General features: G+C 44.9%; 1 protein-coding gene across 9 annotated transcripts in view; it reads left to right on the top strand.

Annotated features, from left to right (window-relative positions):
- Window positions 1–19,658, top strand: part of ZC3H14 (zinc finger CCCH-type containing 14) — a 42,394-nt gene that overhangs the window by 21,126 nt on the left and 1,610 nt on the right. For 6 of the 9 annotated variants that reach the window (XM_070378393.1, XM_070378395.1, XM_070378399.1 and 3 more), the window contains 6 exons: window positions 6,575–6,649; window positions 12,880–13,039; window positions 13,782–14,014; window positions 18,173–18,293; window positions 18,931–19,067; window positions 19,330–19,418. In XM_070378393.1, coding sequence (XP_070234494.1) covers window positions 6,575–6,649; window positions 12,880–13,039; window positions 13,782–14,014; window positions 18,173–18,293; window positions 18,931–19,067; window positions 19,330–19,418 — 815 coding nt within the window. The remainder of the gene's footprint in view (window positions 1–6,574; window positions 6,650–12,879; window positions 13,040–13,781; window positions 14,015–18,172; window positions 18,294–18,930; window positions 19,068–19,329; window positions 19,419–19,658) is intronic. The other 3 variants (XM_070378394.1, XM_070378397.1, XM_070378401.1) reach the window with 3 other exon arrangements.

Raw genomic sequence — 19,658 nt, 5'->3', positions numbered from 1 at the left:
CTATCAGTTTTCATTTGCTCTTTTTGCTATTTCATTTGTAGACTCTTTTCAACAAGTCTGATCCTAATTTAAGAAAGTATTAGTCACTCAGTCCTGTCAGACTGCGATCCCATGGACTGTAGCCCGCCAGGCTCCTCTGTCCATGGAATTCTCCAGGCAAGAATACTGGAGTGGTAGCCATTGCCTTCTCCAGGGGATCTTGCCAGCCCAGGGTCTAACCCAGATCTGCATTGCAGGCAGATAAATTCTCTACCATCTGAGCCACCAGCAAAGCCCCCAGTTTAAGAAAAGGCAGTACAAAGACTTAGCTAGAGTTGGGCATGGGCTGGAAGCTTTATCGTTGGCAGGTTTTGTTTTAAATAAAGCAGGCAAGGAGGTGCTTTATCGGCCTTGAAATTGCAGAGGAATTTCCCTGGGGGCGCCGTATACTCCTACTAGCTGCCTGGATTTTCCCCAGATCATTTGCTGAGTTTCTTTGGAAAAGAGTATTTTTTTTAATTAAAAATTTTATCATTTAAATGTTGTGTGCCTATACCATTCGGAAAACCTAGTTTTTTGTTTCATATCCTTCGAAATCTTTGCTGATTGCTCCAGCCTCTCATCCGGTGCCCCTGTGTTCATTTCATCTGGCTCAGCACTGCCAACTCTCAGCTTTGTGTTTGGACCTTGGACCTGAATTCCTATCCAACTGTTTTATATATCTCCTTGGATATATAGTGAACCCTTTTAAACTTGTCTAAAACCAAACTGCTAACATCTTCCTAGCCAATCTGTTCTTCCTCCAGCCCTCCTTGTTTTAATTAATGGTAGCCATTCTTTGCAGTTGCTCAGGCCAGAAACCTGTGCTGTTCTTTCTTTCACACTTTCTGCCTTTCTTCCTTTCTTCAGTCTCCTTTCCTTCCTTCCCTCCTTTTCCCTCCTCGTCATCATCTACCTTCAGAATATATTAAAGTTCACCCACCCCTTATATCTCTGCGTCTTTTGCCCTCGTGAAAGCCATCGTCCACGACTTGCCTTGATGACTGCGGCGATGTCCTTCCTGATCTGTCCCTCGCAAACTTCCCTGTTGCTGTTCGCACAGCAGAGAGGGATCCTTTTAAACTGTGAGTTGGATCCCAGCACACCCTTGCTCAGAACCCTCTGCTGACTCCCTGTTATGCTCCCAAGGACAAAAGCCCTCCCCGATCTCATCACCTACCCTGCCAGGCCCCCCATTCTGTTCCTCTTGCTCTTCCCCAGACCTGCTTGGTGTGTTTCTCTTTCGGAGCATTCAGAGAAGAGCATGTGTGAGCCGCTTTTGCCCTCTTCTGGGAATGTTTGCTTCCTGTCGTCTGTAAGCTTGCTCATCTCTGAGGCCTTCCTTAGGCTCCCAGCCCCATTCTCCCTAATCCACTTTCCTAAAACTTTTTTCCTCTGTAGCACTTAACTGCCATCTTTTTTTAATCCAGATTTGGGACTTTAAATATCAGGAACATAAAATATATTTGTTTTTGAGGCTCATCTTCCCCTCACCACCTCAGTGGAAGCTCTTTGGCAAGGGCCGGGGGAGGGGTGTGTGTGTGTGTGTGTGTGTGTGTGGTGTTTGTTGGGGGGGGTGTGTGTGTGTGTGTGGTTTGTTGGGGGTGTGTGTGTGTGTGGTTTGTTGCTGTGTGTGTGTGTGTGTGGTTTGTTGCTGTTACTGAGCACCCAGAACACAGCTGGCATGGGGTAGCAGCTGAGTAGACGTTTGTTGCCTTCGTGGGTGTGTCGCTGCTGCCTCGCTTGCAGCTCTCCCAGTGTCTTGTCTATGGCTCTTCTGCTGGGCCTCAGCCAGTATTCATGTGTGTGTGTTCTGTTTTCCAGAAGTGGTTGAAATCTCACCTGCTATAATCTGCTCCCTAACCACACAATGCTAAAGTCATTTTTCAGTCTGTACACTCAATGTATGTATCTCGTTTATATACACACACTCAAATGCTATTATTGATATGTAGGAACATGTAAAAACAGAGTTCTAAGGAGTATCAAGATAAAAAATATTTTTAATATAATAGAATTTCTGATTTCCTTTCTCCACCTTCGTGGAGGAAGTGGATTATTGTCTTGGAAACCCAATTTGAAATCTACTGCTATATGTTGGTAAGAATTTGCGCCATTTTCACGTTCTTTACTTCATTTTTATGGACTCTCCAGAAGGAGAGGCTATAAATGTATATACTTAAAGTATATCATGTTGAACTGGAATCACTGTGAAGACTCCTGGTAAAAAGGAGTTTTCGTATTCAGAGAAAACAGGGAAAGTGCCCCCTCCGTCCTGCCCACTGCCTTCTGCAGAGTAAGCTCCACACTTGCAGCAGGTGTACGTCTGCAGTCTTAGTGTTTTTAAAAATCTGTTTGTACATATCCATCCTTTCTGGGTAGAGCAGAACTCTAAGTGTATTTCTGTACACACATACACATATGTATAAAAAGAGTTATACCACATGGGTTTTCTTTGTAATGCATTTTGTTCCATTTACTGTATCATAGAAGTGTCATAATACAGAGGTTATGAGTAGGGGCTCAGGGAGATAGACTGCTAGGGTGTTAAACCAGGCTCTGCCACTCACTCGCTGACCTTAACCTTTCTTGAGTTCTGGTTTCCCAAGAATATGTGAACTTTCTCTGTTGATGAATATTTACATTGGAGTCTGTGGAAGGATCGTTGCTTACTTTGCATTCTGAAGTTGAGCTGGGCACGCATGGGTGAGCAGGAAGCCTCCAGGGGGCTCCTTTTGGGCACCTGTTTCTTTGTGACCCATCCCCTGACACCCCCCTGCTTCTCTCACTGCAGCAATGTCTGCTGCCCTCCAGTGGCCCCTGACGTGCAGGCGGTGCCGGGCCCAGGGGGTGCCACGCCACCACCGTTAGCTGGCGCTCCTGAGGAATTCCATGTGGCTCCAAAGCCTTGTTAACTTTGAAAATTATTTTCTGTATAAAGATTTTGAAGATTTAGGTTAGTTTACAGGTAAGAATGAAGAAGTAAATAAAGATTCTTATATAAATGTCAGTACTTTTTCTTTATTCTGTTACAGGGAAGCCAAAGGCTGCAGTTCTTTATACAAATTCTTTTGGAGGGGCTGTGGGGAGTCGTGTTCACCATCTTGCATCATCATATTTTGCACAGCTTATTTGTTGGCTTAGTGAGTAAAACAAAGTAAAAACCTTTCTCAAACTATAGCCATGGAGAGATATACTCTGATGCATTCTCTGAATGCAGCAGACATTCTCTTGGATCGGAGGGCTTTAATTTTGTTAAGATGATGATACTCCCCAAATAGATCTTGGATTCAACTCAGTCTTTGTTAAAAATTTCTGCTGGCTTTTTTCCAGAAGATGCAGGCTGATTCTGAAATTTACATAGAAGGGGAAAGGACTTGGAATAGCCATAACTATTGAAAAATAATAAAATTAGAGGACTTACATTTTCCATTTTCAAAACTTACTGCAGAGCTGCAGCTATGCCATCTCCTGGCACTGGCATAAGGGTGTACATATAGATCGGTCGAATCGGGGTGAGAATCCAGAAATGAACCGGTGTGCTTGTGATCTGTTGTATTTTGACAAGGACGTAAAGACTGTTTATTGGGGAAAGAAGTCTTTTCAACAAATGATGCTCGAGAACTGGATAGCCACATGCGAAAGAATAAAGTTGGATCCTTACCGTGCACCATATATGAAAATTAACTCAAAATGGATCAGATGCATAAGTGTAAGAACTAAAATGACAACACTCTTAGGAGAAAGAGTTTGGTATAACTCAGTGAAGTCGGACTAGACAGTGGTTTCTTGTATGTGGCACCAGCAGCACATACAGCTAAAGAAAAAATAGGTGAAGTTGGGCTTTATCGAAGTTCAAAGCGTCTGTGCTTCAAAAGATAACTATCAAGAAAAAGGCAACCCACAGAATGGCGAAAAGTCACCTATGTAATAATTATGTAGCAGCAAACCAAGGCCAAATCCTCATTGTCTCTGTCTTTAAATTTCCACCAGGTCTCATATCAGTACAGTTGAATTCCATCATCACCACCATTTTTAATAAGGTTTGTGTCTCATTAGAGACATATGGGTGTGATCAAAGGTCCAGTTAGCTTCCAAATAGTGTCCTATTACTATTTTCAAGGGGAAATGAAATTCAAAATACTAGATAAAACAATTTAAAAATAATGCGAAGCTTGACAGTTACAGGTACATTGATGAGCAAAAGTACATTAAGTACACGTCATATTCAGGTATAAAGTACTTTATGTTATATTGCTTATTTATGCCTCAGGTCTTCAGTGGCCCTTTTCATATGAGGTAAATAATAGAAAATTCTTGGTGTGTCGTGTGTCTGCTTCCAGCCAATCACAAGCCAGAGTTGTTTCCTGTGTAATAATAGGGTCTGTTGTTTGGAGAGGAGCTGTAAGTAAGACTTACAGGATACAGGGGGCTGTGTGTTAAGGCTTCTCGGTTGAAGCAGAGAGAAAATTGGGTCTGGTTTGTTGAGCATTTTCAGATTTACTTTGAGTTCTGACTCCAGAAATGTACAATCCTGTCTTTTCAATTACAGGTTTTAAAACGTTACTGATGGTTTAATACTTCTTAAAGTCACAGCCTTAATGATTGCTTTTACTTTTGATGAAAGCTTAGTGAGCTGTGAAAGAAAAATTACCAAATATTAAGGAGAGAGAATTTTATGAAAATGTCATCAAGGTTTCCATCACCATCTTTACCAATTTTCTTTTCTCCTGGGCCAGTTGACTTAGGTTCAGTAACAAGTTCCTCTTGTTCACTGAATGAGCTAGACAGTATTTCCCATCTTTTAAGGAAAATATCAACTGATATCAATGAAATTAAAGGGATGAAAGCAGCAATTTTGACAGTGGAAGCAAATCTGTTTGATCTTAATGTTAGAGTGTCACAGAATGAAGCAAAAATTTCATCTTTGGAGGTTAAAATGAATGAGTATTCAACGTCTGAAGGCAGCAGACAGTTTGAAGATCTTCAGGAGGAAGTAGATTTTGCATCACAGTCAAGGACTACTGATGTAAAAATAATTGGTTTCCTTAGAAACATTGAGAAAGGTAAATTTTTAGAATGTGGTATTGGGTAACTTGACTGTCGTTTTCATATGGAGGCAGCAGGTCACAGAGAACTTGAATTTTTCGTGGACCTTTAATGACAAAATCTGTACATGATTTGTATTAGAAACCTAGACTTTAGAATTCCATCCTTTTTCGTGGATCTCTAAAAATGGTGTTTTGAAAAGGTTAGAGAGGTGAAACAAAACTTGAAATGTGAGAGAATGGTCTTCTTTCATCTATCTATTTGGTGAAATTACTTTAAAATGTATAATTCTGTCACTGTTCACTGTTTATGCTAAAGAGACCTGTTAGTATTTGAATTGGAAGAGCATACTCCCTGTAACCTAATCACATGTCAGTTTCCCAGGCAGCCCTTCAGGAATACAACTTGGCTAAGTATCTGTTTCGGGTCAGCTCCTGAGGATTTACTGGATTTTCAACCATGGTAATTTTGGAAGAAATTAACTTATTCTGGGGAGTAGGGCACATCATTAGGGAGTAATGTAGTGTAACTCATATTTAAAAGAAAATAGCGGATAACAATTTGGCAAATTTTAAACTTTTTTAAAAACCTCTTAATGAAACATGATAGTTGGTAAGCAGCTGCCAACTTAACATGCTTGCACTGAGTGAGCAAACTGTCCTTGTGAAACTGATGCAGTAGGTTTACTAAGCAGCAGCATGCACGCTCTCACTGATACTTCAGTAGTGTTTAGAACCCTATCAACTGCGTCCCTTCCTACACCGTACTGTTTGGCTTCTAAATCAACAAGTGAGGACCGAGTATCTGCTAGGCTGGGGTGTTCGGAGAAGTATGACGCCCTCGCAAACCTCAACTTGAAGATAGAAAAATCAGTTCTATATCTCTGTTTTGTTTTGCAGTGTAACTGAGAAAATTGTGAATCCATTTAAGAAATAATGCTCGAGCTGTGTGTCTTTCTTGCAGGATCGCTAAGTGCTTGTCCCGCGTTCTGTGGTAGAGGGCCTGGGCTGCAGCGCTCTGAGTGTCTCCTTCCCTGTGTGCTGCTCTCTGCCCGTCTGAGCCTCAGTGTGTCCTTTGGGAACTCTGTTCTGCGGTGGGGGCTGCCTTACCCGCTGAGAGCCCAGCAGCAGAGGGAGACCTCCTCGCGGGGATCTTGCCGCCGGCTGTCGCCCGTCTCCCCGGGAGCCAGCCGAGGGCCCAGGCAGCTGCCCTGCTGGCTTCTGCAGCCCTTTGCCTTCATCACTGTGCTTCTCTCCAGTCCAAGGAAACCAGCTTCCAGACAGGGAGAACCGTGGTCATTTTTGGTTTAACCTGAGTACAGGTTTTTGTCTTACAGACGTTTGGTCTAGGATTATTATTAAATTGTATTGTGGAAGCTTTAAGTTATTTTAAAGACTTTCAATTAGGAACCCAGAAAGATTATTTTGGTCTTAATTTCTGGGAAGCATATGAGCTGCTATTGTTCGTTTTTTTTAAGCATAGTGAAGTTTTAAAATTTATGTTCTAGGAACTCAACAGAGGCAGTTGTTATCCCGATTGCAAATTGACCCCGTAATGGCAGAAACTCTGCAGATCAGTCAAGGTTGGTGCTAATATTAAATTTCCATTTGTAATCTAGCATTTTTCAGTTGCTATTTCCATTCCTTACACCTCATTTAATGTATCCTGTGTCTCTTAGACCGTGCCCTAAGATGCTACATTAAGATCTGTGAAAATATTTTAGGGCCAGGAGTCGGGACCTGCGTTTTCTTCATGCTGAGTGGTGTTTACATTGTTCACCTCACACAGAAACTTGCTTCCTCTGACACCATCTCACCCCGGTCCCTGGAAACTGTTGGCTGTTCATGCCTCTGCTTTAGGGACCTCTTGAATCCTTACCCTGCTTTCCATTGAACTTTCTCCATTGCTCTGAGCTGCTTTAGTGTCCTCTGGCCTGTTAAACCTTATTCTCACTTTGATTTCGTGTTAGAAATGTTGTGGCCAGGTGTTTACCCAGAGCTTATCATTCTGAGAGCTGCTGTAACTTGTTTGCCTGTCTCCCTGACCCCCAGCACACATAGGCACATCCCACGGGCTACCGCAGGACCGTGGTGAGCACCTGATTTATGTCTGGTGGGACCGTTGTTGGAAGCTCTGGTTCCTTGACTACTCCGTGTCGACTCCTACTGAATTTTCCTCACCTGTGTTCAGGACTCCACAGTCAACAACGATATTCCCTTACCCTTCCTGGCCTGCTCAGAAAGGTGTGCTTATTCTCTCCAAGGATTACCTTCTACCCAGATGCCACATCATACCCAGTTGGCAAATACTTTGGTGTTGACACCCTTCTGTGACTTTCATCTCTCCCTCTCTCTGGTTTCTCCCTTCTGTCCGTCAGAGTGTTGAGATACACTGCATCCTTGATTTTGCCCTCATTCCCCAGCATTCCATCCTGCTTCTGCGTAAGTACTTTCATTCACAATGTGTGGTAGCTGCGGTCGGTGTGTTATTGGCACCGTCGGCACTTGCGCATTTCGTGTCTCCTTCGCTTACTTCCGTCCACAGTGTGTATTCTGTCTGCATCAAGCCGCTCTCCAAGGCTTACGTGTGAGCACAGCCGTTGCCTGCCTCCCGCTTTCTGTTATTTCTGAGAGCCCTTTTGTTTCTGCATATCCCTTTATTTTATTAACACCCTGGGTTTATTTCATGTCCTCTGTACTTTCTTACTTCTCTGAAGATATTAAAGGTGGTTTTGGACATTTTCTCCCCTCCCTTCTTGGTCTTGTTTTCTCCAGGTGGTTTGTTTTGATCACTGTCTTTCACGATAGAGGTTCTCAGGTGTCTGAGGATCCTTGCTTAACTTGTAATTTAAGAGCGGGGTGCTTAAGCTGATTGGCCTTTTGGGTTCATTAATTAGAGGATGAGGTAAGGGACTTCTGACTTCTGAGTGTAGGTCCTGCAGTAAAAGAGTGGCTTGTCTGGCCTGTCTGCTTTGGCGGTGCTGTGATGTCTGTGTCTTTGAGTCTTTTAGGTTGGTCAGCTTTTCCAGAGAAAGATGGTTCAAGAAGTGGATTGGGTGCCAGGGTTCTGGGAGCTCAGTGGGGACGGAACTGAGGTAGGCACCTCAACATTAACTTCTGTGTGATGTTTACTACACACACACACAGAGACAGAGACGCAGACAGACACACACCCTGAGGGAGGCACCTCAGCAGTTACTACTGTGTGATGTTTACTACACACACACACACACACACACACACACACAGTTTTCAGAACAGTACTTCTTTCAACATGGCTGGCATTCATTAGTCTAGAAACCCTCTGTTTTTACCTTTTCAGGAGTCTAAAGCTCCACTTTGCTCCAGGGGAGAAGTGGTCAAAGATTATCAGGAAATCTAACTGCTTTTTACAGTTTTAATAGTATGCATTGAGTTAATTTTGCACCTTTTCTGTCAGACCATGACGCTTCATCCGTAAACCTCTTGAGCAATGATCAACAGGAAAGCATATTTCCAGTTATTCCAAGTGTCTTCAAGGGTCGCAGTAGGGGAATAGCTGTGGTAAGGATCACAGAAAAGAAAACGGATACATAGAGTTTAGGGAGAGCTACCTGCTTCTGGATGGATCCTTGAACCTGCTTCTGCTGTGCCCTGCCTTCTCCCAGCCCCTGCCCAGGCCCCCTGTGCTGCCCACTTCTTGGCCTCGGAAGAAGCTTGGGATCCATATTATTCATTGTTAGTTGAAGACTCAGCTTTTAGAGATCTACTAAGTTTTCCCCTTTTAAAATGTGCTTATTGCCCCCGACATACCATGTACCCACTGCAGTTGACGTGTAGACTCTTAACCACTGGAACATCAGGACAGTCCCTGGTTATCTCTTCTTTTACAATTATTTTCTTTGTGAGGTGTTTTTTGTTTTTTAATTTAACCCTTTACTGACATTTTATTAGAGTTTCAGTTCAGTTCAGTCGCTCAGTCATGTCCGACTCTTTGCGATCCCATGAATTGTAGCACACCAGGCCTCCCTGTCCATCACCAACTCCCAGAGTTCACTCAAACTCATGTCCATCGAGTTGGTGATGCCATCCAACCATTTCATCCTCTGTCATCCCCTTCTCCTCCTGCCTCCAATCCCTCCCAGAATCAGGGTCTTTTCCAATGAGTCAACTCTTCGCATGAGGTGGCCAAAGTATTGGAGTTTTCAGCTTCAGTATCAGTCCTTCCAATGAATAACCAGGACTGATCTCCTTTAGAATGGACTGGTTGGATCTCCTTGCAGTCCAAGGGACTCTCGAGAGTCTTCTCCAACACCACAGTTCAAAAGCATCAGCTCTTCGGCGCTCAGCTGTCTTCACAGTCCAACTCTCACATTCATACATGACCACTGGAAAAACCATAGCCTTGACTAGATGGACCTTTGTTGGCAGAGTAATGTCTCTGCTTTTGAATAGGCTGTCTAGGTTGGTCATAACTTTCCTTCCAAGGATTAAGCGTCTTTTAATTTCATGGCTGCAATCACCATCTGCAATGATTTTGGAGCCCCCAAAAATAGTGTCTGACACTGTTTCCACTGTTTCCCATCTATCTGCCATGAAGTGATGGGACCAGGTGCCATGATCTTCGTTTTCTGAATGTTGAGCTTTAAGCCAACTTTTTCACTCTCCTCTTTTCACTTTCATCAAGAGGCGTTTTAGTTCCTCTTCACTTTTTGCCATAAGGGTGGTGTCATCTGCATATCTGAGGTTATTGATATTTCTCCCAGCAATCTTGATTCCAGCTTGTGCTTCTTCCAGCCCAGCGTTTCTCATGATGTACTCTGCATAGCAGTTAAATAAGCAGGGCGATAATATACAGCCTTAACGTACTCCTTTTCCTATTTGGAACCAGTCTGTTGTTCCATGTCCAGTTCTAACTGTTGCTCCCTGACCTGCATATAGGTTTCTCAAAGGGCAGGTCAGGTGGTCTGGTATTCCCATGTCTTTCAGAATTTTCCACAGTTTATTGTGATCCACACAGTCAAAGGCTTTGGCACAATCAATAAAGCAGAAATAGATGTTTTTCTGGAACTCTCTTGTTTTTTCCGTGATCCAGTGGATGCTGGCAATTTGATCTCTGGTTCCTCTGCCTTTTCTAAAACCAGCTTGAACATCTGGAAGTTCACGGTTTCACGTACTGCTGAAGCCTGGCTTGGAGAATTTTGAGCATTACTTTACTAGCGTGTGAGATGAGTGCAATTGTGTGGTAGTTTGAGCATTCTTTGGCATTGCCTTTCTTTGGGATTGGAATGAAAACTGACCTTTCCCAGTCCTGTGGCCACTGCTGAGTTTTCCAAATTTGCTGGCATATTGAGTGCAGCACTTTCATAGCATCATCTTTCAGGATTTGAAATAGCTCAACTGGAATTCCATCATCTCCACTAGCTTTGTTTGTAATGATGCTTCCTAAGGCCCACTTGACTTCACATTCCAGGATGTCTGGCTCTAGGTGAGTGATCACACCATTGTGATTATCTGGGTCGTAGAGCTCTTTTTTGTACAGTTCTGTGTATTCTTGCCACCTCTTCTTAATATCTTGTGCTTCTGTTAGGTCCATACCATTTCTGTCCTTTATTGAGCCCATCTTTGCATGAAATGTTCCCTTGGTATCTCTAGTTTTCATGAAGAGATCTCTAAGTCTTTCTCATTCTGTTGTTTTCCTCTATTTCTTTGCATTGGTCACTGAGGAAGGCTTTCTTACCTCTCCTTGCTATTCTTTGGAACTCTGCATTCAGATGCTTCTATCTTTCCTTTTTTCCTTTGCTTTTCACTCCTCTTCTTTTCACAGCTATTTGTAAGGCCTTAGAGTTTCAGGAGGATGCAAATGTGTGGATTCAGCCTGTGGTCCTCACCCAGGAGGTGTCGCTAACTCTGCCATCTGTCTGCTCTGCCTGACGCAGGCCGCGCTCAGGAGTGTTGATGGGGTGACGAGAGGCTCGTGTCGAGAATAAAGCTGTTTTCTGTGCACACTTGTCTGCGCTCTGTGGTGTGTGGCCCTGATGTTCCCATGTTTTCTTCCATCTCCTGTCGTTTGTCTTCTGGGACTTCACTGTCTGTTGTTCCACTAGTTCCTTTTCCTTCTCCTTCAGTTCCCTTCCTCTCCTGCCCCTTAAAATGTTACCTTTATCCTGTATCCTGCCCTGAGCATTATTTTCATCTCATCCGTATTCTCCCGAGATGCAGACTAGTAGAACTGCTGTGCCTCAAAGAGGGAGAAGAGGGGGGTGAGGAGCCGCAGCCCACAGACTGCACCCTGGCCCCTCCGTCTGCTAGCTGTGCGGACACAGGTGAACCAGAGGAGAACTCAGTGCAAACCAGGCGTCTGCAACCCAGGAGGGATCTGCTTCCTGGGCTCTCTGTGAGGGCTCAGGGAGAAGATAGCCATGCTGAATATGTACAGTTGACCACACGTTGTCATCTCACCATCAGCAGAGACTCTGTTTCTTTCTTCTCTCCCGCTCGTAATAATAAAATCTGAATTTTCAACTTCTTTCTGAACACCTGAGAGTCCTGCAAAGACCTCAAACTGAAGAAGCCTGAACTGGAAACGTGTCTTTGCCCTCTGTTGAGTCTGCTCTCTGCCCTGTCCTGATCGTGCTCCTCCCCCTCCTCCTACACTCATCTGCGTCTCTCCTGCCCTTGCAGGGGGAGGCAGGTTGCCTCTTCCTGGGACAGTCGTTTAAAATGCACCTGCTGTCACTGCTAGTGCCGCGTGAGTGTAGAACGTGTCTCCCCTCCTCTAGGTGTGCGAGAGGAAGGCGGCGTGGGCAGGAGCCCCATGGCTGAGACCTGGGGCTCCAGTCCATCCCTCCCACTTTCTCTTTTTCTAAAAAAACATGCTCATGTCACTTCACTACTTAGAAACCCTGGTTTACTTCTTACTTCTTGACCAGAATCCAGGCTCATCGGCACAGGGGCACATAGAAGACCCTTTAGGCCTCAAGCCTTCTTGCTATCCAGTCTGTTCAGCCCGCCACTGGGGTCCCTCTGTTTTTCTGCTTTTTCTTGGCGTAGCTCGCGCAGTGCTCTTAGGTTTCCATTTTACTTAACGAGTGGCCCTGAATCCGCGTGCTCTGAGCTTTGGTCTCTGTTGCCTGTTGAGGAGCAGAGCTGCTCCTGACGTTGGTCGTGACACCTGCTGGTGTGCCGGCGGTCTGTGTCCCGGGCCTTGGGTCTTGGTGTATTTTATAAAGTACTTGAGCTTGAAAATTATATTGTAGGTGATGTGATCTGTGGCTGCTTGCATTAAAGTTCAGTGTTATCCTTGCTGTATTTTTATCGATGTCTATTCATCTTAAAATTCTTTTTCAAAGTAGTCTGTCTTCAACCAGTCAGAAACTATGCCACTTTTATTGTTTTCATTCGGGTGTGCTCTGTTCCATAAGTGTGCAAAATGAACAAAACAGATTTTAAAGAGTTTTTTAACAATAGCCTTTGTATCATGATTCTAGGGCACATTAGGAGTCTGTATTCTTTGTTTATAGAAAATATTGTTGTACTTTATATTGTTACTAATATCCCATTAGGTACCTCATGGAAGAACCTTTCTTCTATCTGTAGGCAGGAAGTTCATTAGAATGCCTTGGTAATACGCTGTATGAGCAAAGGAATGCTTGACTTCTTTGAAAAGATGTTTGGCATAGAATTGCAGCCTTATTCCTAAGTTGAACCATTGTAATTTTCCTTTAAAATAATTACAAATATATAAAGGATTGACATTCTTCTCACGTGTGTGATGTTGGGAATGCAAGATAAATTCAGAAGTAAACATTTGTGGCCAATTTCTTTGGCTCAGATTACTATGACATGGAATCCATGGTCCATGCAGACACAAGATCATTTATTCTGAAGAAGCCAAAGCTGTGTGAGGAGCTCGTAGTGGCAGCGAGCCAGGCGTCGGGGATGGAGACCGCAGACGCCCTTCGGGCCCGCTCGGGACACCTTGTGCAGACACGGTAGATGGCCTCTTTGCTTTGTAGCTCACGTGTGTTGATAGACAGTGGAAGTTAACCGCCAGCGCCCAGCCCCCTCCTGCCCGTCCTGGCCCCAGTGTAGATGCTGTGTTGACTGAGAAGTTAGGCCGTGTGTCATAAGGCACACCCAGTACTCAAAAATTTCAGTTCATCTTTCTTATTCAGAAATCTGTTACCATACAAGTAAGTCAGTATATGATTTAGCTCTTTTAATAAGATTATTTTCTTTATGCACATCCAGGAAATGAAATTTTAAAAGCCAGATGATAAGAATTAGGACATCTCAGTCAGAGAGTTAGCAGATTGGGTTGGGGTGATTATCGCCATAGATAATGGACTGAATGTTCTGTAAGGAAACAAACGTAGAGTTAATAAACTTAGTGTGTACAGAACGGCTGGCTCTTGTGTTCTGAGCATAGATGCTGACTTCTCCATTTGTTTCCACATGACCCTGTGAAGGTCCAGTGGGTGCCGGGGTCAGGGCTGAGGGAGAGCGCCCTGAGGGCAGCCTGAAGGGCTGGTGCCGACGCCACAGAGATTGGCCCTAGTCATCGTGCGTGAGCAGGAATCCGCTAGCCGTCCCTGGGAGTCCTGTCAAGGCTTGTTTGTTAGTGAAGAAACTGCAGACCAGTCAGGGCAGTGGTAGTTTTTTGAAGAGCGCTGTAGGAGGCTCGGCTTTTTGTGCGTTTCCCTAATTCTGTGGTATTTTCTATCTGTCTGGCAGAGATCTTGTACAACCAGATAAACCTGCGAGTCCCAAGTTTATAGTGACGCTGGACGGTGTCCCCAGCCCCCCAGGATACATGTCAGATCAAGAGGAGGACATGTGCTCTGAAGGAATGAGACCCGCACAGCACCCTGCAGCCTCACACGGGGGCCTCGCGGGCCTCCTCCACCCGCAGCGGTCGCGCGTGCTGAGCAGGCAGCTTGAGGACCCAGATGGTAGCTTTGCAAACGGTGTGTGGGGGCTCAGCCCGCCCTCTCAGGGTGCCGGCGTCACGAAGGACGTCTTTGCCATGTGTCTCTACCTCGAATGAATGTTGGTTGGAGGTCTTTTAATCGTAACTTGGTGGTGGCCTGTATACTTCTTCAGACTAAATGGCCAATTGAATTTGAAACTGTTTGTCCTCTGTGTATGCCAAAGCGGAGTTCCACCGTGGAGGCCTACAAACCCCTCTCCACGATGCTTGTTAAAGGATGGATTCTTGCTTGGTGCCTTGTTTATCCTTTTTTCCCATTTAGAAACTGTATTTGTTATGTTCCTCTTGAACCAGCAGCAGTTGGTTACTCTTGTAATTAGTAATTAACTGGACAGAAAACTCTATTTGGATTTTGATGTTATTTCTACTTCAGTGAAATTCCCTTGAAAGGAGTTTCTTATCTGATACTTCAAAGTACTTCTTGGAGGTTTAGGAAAAAACCTTGTTTAAATTAATATAGAAACATTGTAGTAGAGATGAACTCAGTTCAAATGGTGACATGATTTTAGGCAGATGGACACTTCTTAGCAGTGCTTCTCTCACTGGAATCAGTGGCCAGTGCAGTGCCTTGAGCATTTTCATTCTTGATAGTGAATACCAGTCATATTCCTCACAGCTTATAAAGATTTTAGGAACACCTTCATTGGTAAACCAGAGAGACAATTACTGAATATTAAATATGAAGAGCCTTAAAGAAAAAGCAATAATGGGTTCTGAAATTTTCCCACAGTAATCCTCTTCTTGTTAGAGATACGAAAATGTATTAAATACCTTTTTTAGTCACTAAAAATAGCCTTTAGGGGGAGATCGTCAGTGAGCAAAGGACATATTGCTGCTATCTTGAACAAAGTGGACTGCTGTGAATCAGTTCTGATTGGTGGAGTGAGTTATAAAATCTTGACTTTTCTTTCAAAGGAAGAAAAATTGTACGTGTTAATAACAGAGGTGATAACTGCAGTAGTCAGGCAGTTCAGATTTCTTGACCCCATATATTTTGTTTAAAATATGAGAAGATTCCAGTGTTTTAGTACTTTGGATTTCAGTTTGGTAGTTTAATTTTTGGTACCTTAGGGTCTTGTTTAGTTGCCAAGTTGCATCTGACTCTTTGTGACCCCACGGACTGTAGCCCCCCAGGCTCCTCTGTCCATGGGATTCTCTAGGCAAGAATACTGGAGTGGGTTGCCATGCCCTCCTCCAGGGGATCTTCCCGACCCAGGGATGGAACTGGCGTCTCCTGCACTGGCACGTGGATTCTTTACCCCTGAGCCACGCGAGAAACGCAGTTTCAGGTCTAATTTGGTTTAAACGTAGACATGCGTGTGCAGCTTTATTGGTGTATGCGCCACAGCAGTGACCCTCTGGGTAGCGGAAGCTGTCCCTCAGGCTGCGCGGTGCTGTGGCTGTCACAGAGACGCCTGTGATGGGGCGCTGCCTTCACGGCTTTGACCCGGGCCTCTCAGTTTCTCGCTGCTGCTCAAAGGCAGAGCTCTGTGGCGGAGGACGCAGGGAGGCCGAGAAGGCCCCATCAGGAGGCTCTCGTCCGGCCTGCTCTGCCTGCCCGGGTGGGGGTTTGACACTCGGTAGTTGCTTTCCTGTCCAGTGTTTCAAGGATGCCACCAATCGCAGCGGCTGTTTTAAGCCACCCTGGCTGGCCTTTCACGGCAGCCCAGATTTTATACTTTGCGATAAAAAGTGAATTTGCCTCTTAAAACTTAAACAGGAAGAGTGTTCATAGCTTATGAAGTAAACGTTAGAGAAAACCAGAGTTGTGAACTTTGTGGAGTTTCCTCACTGTGGGTGGGGTTGTACGGGTGGCTTGTCAAGGTTTCCTGGTTAGGGAAGCTTGTGTGGGTGTTCTGGTGGGTGGAGCTGGATTTCTTCCCTCTGGAGTGCAATGAAGTGTCCAGTAATGAGTTATGAGATGTCAGTGGGTTTGGAGTCCCTTTGGGCAGCCTGTATATTGAAGCTCAGGGCTGTGTTCCTGTGTTGCTGGAGAAATTTGTGTGGTATGTCTTGCTCTGGAACTTGTTGGCCCTTGGGTGGTGCTTGGTTTCAGTGTAGGTGTGGAGGCGTTTGATGAGCTCCTGTTGATTCATGTTCCCTGGAGTCAGGAGTTCTCTGGTGTTCTCAGGATTTGGACTTAAGCCTCCTGCTTCTGGTTTTAAGTCTTATTTTTACAGTAGTTTCAAGACTTCTCCATCTGCACAGCACCGTTGATAAAACATCTCCTTTCGAAGACACTGGGCTGCCTTTCTGGGTGCCTACTGTCCTCTGCCGGCATTCAGAAGTTGTTTTATGGATTTGCTCAGCATTTAAATGTTATTTTGACGAATCTGTGGGGGAGAAAGTGGTCTCCCCGTCCTCTTCCTCCGCCATCTTCTGAACTTTGTGTATGTATGACATTTTTTTGTCAGAAAGATACTGTCCTTGTCCAGTGTCTAACTTCTTAGTGTTGCTCCTGAGAGCTGTCAGGAGCTACTTTACTCCGTTTCCAGAACACCCTGCTCTTGGGTATTCTCTTAATGTCTGGGTTCTCATGTATATGCCAGAGTTTAAAGCATGTTCTTTAGGAGGGGAAGGTGAAACACATTTTCTCTGCAGGAATTACACATCAAAAAAAAAAATTAATAATTGGAGAAAACCCTTCCTTCCAGACTATCGTAATTTGAGACTAAGGATACTTTTCTATCCTGGAGCTAGATAATGACCTTCACTGAGTTTAAAGGCACGTGGGCGCAGTCTTGGCAGTCTGGGGGTGCTCGTGGTAGGCTTCAGGGCCAGGCTCTGTGCCGTGTTCTCGTTCTTGAAGATGGAGGTGGGCGCGCTGGAGCAGGAAGTACTCCTTAAACTGGCTGTGGAACTGCCTTTGATCGATTGCCTGTGCTACATTCTTGTTTCCATGGAATCACAAAGCTCTAAGGAAGACAGTTTCTCTTGGTTTAGATGAGGAAACAGGAGTTCGGAGATGTTGGAGCACACGCCCAGGGTGTCTAGCTCAGCCGGTCAGCGACAGAGCCAGGTTTGAGCTGCAGGAGGACTCGGTGGTGTGGTTGAAGTGCTGTTTGCTCTCATAAACATGAATGAGAAATTTGTTAGTAAGACCCTTGGGTTTTTTTCCTAGGGTGTCGGATCAGTAGCTGGCATCTCATTATGGTCTTCAGGTGTTACTTGGTTTATTCTATGTTTTAAGTTTCAGTTAGTTGCTGTCATTTAAAAATTAGATGGCATAGGGGACTTCACTGACCGTCCAGTCGTTAGGACTCCCAGCTCCCACTGCAGGGGCCTGGGTTCCCTCCCTGATCGGGGAGTGGAGATCCTACATGCCGCACAGCTCAGCCCAAAAACAGAGTAGAGTTTAGATCCCAGATGAAAAGGTGTTTGCTTCCTGAGTCGGGCACAGTCTGGTGGCACGAGTACCGTTTGCTGACATCGGCGTCGTTGAGGGTGTCGTTTGACGCGCCCGGGAGGGGTGGTGCTGAGCAGCACCTCGGGGTCACACGTGTGCTCTCCCCACCGCTCTTCTGAGCAGGTTTCCTCCGTGAGGCTTTCTTCCATCGTCACCTCACATCTGGACAGCCTCACGCTGATCTGTTAAGTGATCCTCTGGGCCCCTCTAGGTCCTAGGACATTTGTGACGCTTTGGGCAGAATCTTTGCCTTCCTTTGTCCATTGATGTGAATTTATCACCTGTACCTAGAAAACTGCGCATGCCTCGGCGAGTGGGGACACTTGTTTGTAGACACTGACTGTCCTGACCTGAACATGAGAATTCGTGCACGCTTTTATCTCCTCGTGTTTCCAGTTCCCATTTCATTTTATTGGTTCCCTAGTTGACACTCTTTTCTCTTTTAATCTTCATTCAGCTGAAATAATTCTGAGAATTGGAGTTCTTCGGGGAGAACTGACTCTTGTTGAGCGTCCCTGTCCGCTTTCCTCTTCCCGTTGAGAACACTAGTCTACATCCTAGTAATCTTTCTAAGATTCTAGTTGTATTATTTGGACTCATTTGTTTTGTGTTACTGTAGACATAGAACGTAAGGCTCTAAGACTGGGTGTTGAGGGAAGTTTACTAAAGGGGTCACGTCCTGAGTTGGTTATAATAAGTGAAAGACTTTTGGTTCGTTCCCCTCTGTAGCTGAGATGAGCGAGCTGAGCGTGGCGCAGAAGCCGGAGAAGCTGCTGGAGCGCTGCAAGTACTGGCCTGCCTGCAAGAACGGGGACGAGTGCGCTTACCATCACCCCGTGTCGCCTTGCAAGTGAGTCGCAGCAGCTCGCGCCTGGCTTTCAGGTCCCTTCCTCGGGAGAGCCTCCTGGCGCTCCTGTGACCAGGCGTGGGCTTTGTAACTGCGTGCAGCGGAGGCACTTGTGAGCCCTCCAGGACAGCGCACACTGGTGTCGTCTGAGCGCGAGGCGGCAGGGGTCGCCTCTGTGCCTCTTGAGGTGCTTAAACTTCTGGGTTTGAGGATTCTGTACATTGAAGGAGTAACAGACAGGTTTGGCCTTGGGAGTTTAAGATGAAGCAGGGCAAAAGCTAACAAGAGTTTTGCCAGGACGCACTGGTGGTAGCAAACGCCCTGCTGCATAAAGTGTTAGAGAGACCTCAGTTACAGAGTAGACGGTGTCTCTTCTTGTCCCAAGAAACACTTCTGTCTCTCATGGTGACTTGGCTTGAGATGAAAGTCTGTGATTCCCCCAGGCCTTGAAGTAGGCATTTGTGCCCTGTTTTGATGTCTGGCGTCATTTAGAAATGGGAGTTTGCTTTTTTTTTCTTGTTACTTCAGTGTTTCTCAAAACAAGTAGTAATGGAATTAAGAGCACAATGGACCATCTCTACAAAAAAACCATGTATTTGGGAGATTAAATGTGAATAATACGTTTTATTTTGTTTTATAGAGCCTTTCCCAATTGTAAATTTGCTGAGAAGTGTCTGTTTGTTCATCCAAATTGTAAATACGATGCAAAATGTACTAAACCAGACTGTCCCTTCACTCACATGAGCCGAAGAACCCCAGGACTGCCTCCAAAACCAGGTCAGTGACTGCACTTCTGCATTTGAGTGAAGAGGGGAAAGTTTTGTGACTGTGAACTGAATTAAAAAGAAATAGTTTGAGGTCATTGTGTAAGAATCAGTTAACTAGTTTTACAGAACAGGTGTGTCCATTCTGTAGCATTCTAAAGTGTTGGATCTTGAGTAGTGAATATTATAAATGTCCATTTTTTAAAGTAGTTCCCATAAAAACATCCACAAACTGCACTGAAAATTATTTTGCCAAATCTCATCTCTGTCCGCAGTCACAGCACCAGCACCGCCTTCCAGTAGTCAGCTGTGCCGCTACTTCCCAGCGTGTAAGAAAATGGAGTGTCCCTTCTATCATCCCAAAGTAAGAACTTTCACCTTCCCAAAAAGGAATTTAGTGGCAGCTTGTTCACTAGCAAACTATATGTTGTCTTCCTTTTTTTTTCTTTCCCAGTTTAACTTTTTTGTTAAAAGTTAACGTCATGGTTTTTAAGACCTTTAAGTTATTCCCTAGTTGTCCCTGAACCTGTGTGTGGCCCGTTAGGCCCAGTTGTCTGAACTGGTTTAATGTTAGTAGACTAACCTCCCGTGGGCTTAGACGGTA

This window comes from Bos mutus, chromosome 10 (assembly GCF_027580195.1).
Source record: "Bos mutus isolate GX-2022 chromosome 10, NWIPB_WYAK_1.1, whole genome shotgun sequence".
NCBI lineage: Eukaryota > Metazoa > Chordata > Mammalia > Artiodactyla > Bovidae > Bos > Bos mutus.
The sequence above is the reverse complement of the archived record's forward strand: the minus strand, read 5'-3'. Positions and strand labels throughout refer to the sequence as shown.